Below are 3006 nucleotides of genomic sequence, written 5' to 3' on the forward strand. Positions count from 1 at the left end.
CCCTACCTTGAAAAACCAAAGAAAAGAAAATTCACACCAATTTCAAAGACTTACTATGAAAAAGAATAGAAACTTATTTGTAATAAGGTTCTTATTTTTATATTGGCCACATGTTGAAATGATAACATTAGCTTTGATTTCATCTGTTTATTTTACATGTTTTAAAATTTGTCTGCTAGAAAATGTCCATTTACATGTATGCCTCACATTTGTGCCTCACGTAGTATGTTTCTATGGGACAGTTCTATAATAGACACACTACAGTGTTCCTTCTAATCCTAGCATTTGCACAGGGCTTCTCTGTGCCAAAGCTGTGTTGGGTGCAGTTTTAATCCTCGCAGTAATCATGCCAGTAAATTCAACACTGGAGCATTGTTCAGTGTTATTCAGTTGCCAGGGCCTTCCTCTTGAAGAGCTATATAAGCAGGGGAAATGACACCAAACCAATGTTTCTTTTTGCAGATGGCAGTGACTATGGAGGAGACTCAAAGCTCATGAAAATGCTGAGAATAACTGACTCTGGAGTGCTCATCACTAACAGATCTCTATCACCCCCTCCAAGGTTCAGGTAATAGCACAAAAGAGGGAAGGGAAAGAGTGTAAGAGCCAGAGGATTGAGAGGAATGCTGTGGAACGCTGTTGTCCAGACATAACACAGCAGTTACATTCATGACCTCACAGTAACTATCATAACCTGCACAAGACTCAAACAGTACTGGATCCATAAACATTCTTTCATGGATGATGCAGGAGAACATGAGGCTCCCATCTCTCCCTGAGGAGTCAATGGTTGTTGGGGGAGGGAGAGGGAGAGAGAGAGAGACCTTTTTTTTTTTTTTTTTTTTTGCAATGTATAGCCATGCTCTCTTGTCAGTAATCCCCCACCATACATCCCTAATTAAACTCAGTAGTCACACCCACGTGGACACAAGAAAAAAGAGACATCAGGTAGAGGAGGAATAGGTTGGGAAGAGGAAGGCATTTCATGGAGGGTGGACAGGGATGGAAGTTAAGAGAGGATAGTGGGGTCGGGTCCAGGGTGTGGCGGAGCACACCTTTAATCCCAGCACTTGAGAGGCAGAGGTAGGAGGATTGCCATGAGTTCAAGGCCACCCTGAGACTACATAGTGAATTTCAGGTCAGTCTGAGCTAGAGTGAGACCCTACCTCAAAAGAAAAAAAGAGAGGGTAGTGGGAAGGGATTATGATCAAAATACATTATATGCATATATGCAGTTGTCAATAAAAATGAGCATGGGCATGTTCTATAAAAATGAAGTTGATTTTTATAGATGAGGGTTACTGAAAAAAATGTATTACTACACTTTGCTAGTGCTTGGTGTTACATTAACAAACACAGGATCTGTGATACGACACTACTTTCCTTTTATCTAACCAAACTTGGAGTAGATGCTGTTGAAGATTAGTACTTTTTCCATTAAAGAAAGATTCCTGAGCTGCGCATGGTGGTGCATGCCTATAATCCCAGCACTTAGAGGCAAGAGCATCAGTAGTTCCAGGCCAGCCTGGGCTATAAGAGTCTGTGTTTTATTTTATATTTAAATATTTATATTTATTTATTTGCAAGTAGAGAAAGAAAGGGAGGGAGAAAGAAAGAATGGACATATCATGTCCTCTAGCCGCTGCAAACAAACGCCAGATGTATGTGCCACTTTGTACATCTGGCTTTACATGGATACTTGGGAATCAAACCTGGGTTGGTAGGCTTTGCAGGTAAGAGTTTTAACCACTGAGCAATCTCTCCAGCACTGACATTCTGTTTTATGAAGGAAAAAACCTAAAAGCAGGAGAAGAAAGAGGAAGTGAACCCGCGTGCCTGTCTCCCCGGCCGGGCCCTGGGTTGGCGTCCTGCATAAAGGGCGGCTCGGCCCGTCGGCCCTGCGCCGGTGACGGGCCGCTTCTGGGTCGGCCTGTCCCTCAGACCCTGGGTTCTTGTTCCCGGCAGGCCCCTGTCAACTAGCCTGGGCTGTTGTTCAGGGACCTTAGCGATGCTTGGAATAGGTGGTGTCGTCTTCCGGACACACTCACCTGGCTTTGCAGCGATGTTGGTGTTCCAGGAAGGGACATTGTTGTTCTTGGTGTGGAAAAAAAAAATCAGTGGCCAAACTACAAGATGAAAGAACAGGGCGGAAGATCTGTGCTCTGGATGACAATGTCTGCATGGCCTTTGCAGGCCTCACTGCAGATGCAAGGATAGTCATCAACAAGGCCCGGGTAGAGTGCCAGAGTCACCTGGAGGACCCGGTCACAGGGGATGACATCACCCGCTACATCAGCAGTCTGAAGCAGCATTACACACAGAGCAACGGGCGCAGACCATTTGGCATCTCTGCCCTTATTGTGGGGTTTGACTTTGACGGCACTCCCAGGCTCTATCAGACAGACCCCTCAGGCACATATCATGCATGGAAGGCCAATGCCATAGGCCGGGGGACCAAGTCAGTATGTGAGTTCCTGGAAAAGAACTACACTGATGAAGCCATCGAGACAGATGACCTGACCATCAAGCTGGTGATCAAGGCACTCCTGGAAGTGGTCCAGTCAGGTGGCAAAAAACATTGTACTTACTGTTATGAGGTGAGATAAGCCCCTCAAGATTCTAAATTCTGAAGAAATTAAGAAATATGTTGCTGGGATTGAAAAAGAAAAAGAAGAAAATGAAAAGAAGAAACAGAAGTAGCATCATGATGAAATAAGATTGGAGCAGCTTTTAAACTCAATCATGAACCAGTTGTGGTGACATGTAGGCCTTCCTTCCCATCCTCTTGCCCATCCCTGAGTGCCCAATAAACATCCCCATTTCTTTTTTTTTTTTTTTAGAGAATTTATGTCGCATTGTCTTTCTGCATCAGCAATTTTATAGTTTTTTAATTTTTTATTTATTATTTATTTGAGAGCGACAGACACAGAGAGAAAGACAGAGAGAGAGAGAGAGAATGGGCGCGCCAGGGCTTCCCGCCTCTGCAGACGAATTCCAGACGCGTGC

At 44.3% G+C, this 3006-nt stretch overlaps 1 protein-coding gene across 1 annotated transcript; it reads left to right on the forward strand.

Moving 5' to 3' along the window:
- Nucleotides 1–2126: 2126 nt before the first annotated feature.
- Nucleotides 2127–2700, forward strand: LOC101600600 (proteasome subunit alpha type-7-like). The gene is given in 2 exon segments (XM_045140871.1): nt 2127–2570; nt 2572–2700. Coding segments are annotated over 2 exon segments (519 nt in total). The 5' UTR covers nt 2127–2180.
- The last annotated feature ends 306 nt before the right edge of the window (nt 2701–3006 follow it).

The sequence above is a fragment of the Jaculus jaculus genome, chromosome X (genome assembly GCF_020740685.1).
Source record: "Jaculus jaculus isolate mJacJac1 chromosome X, mJacJac1.mat.Y.cur, whole genome shotgun sequence".
NCBI lineage: Eukaryota > Metazoa > Chordata > Mammalia > Rodentia > Dipodidae > Jaculus > Jaculus jaculus.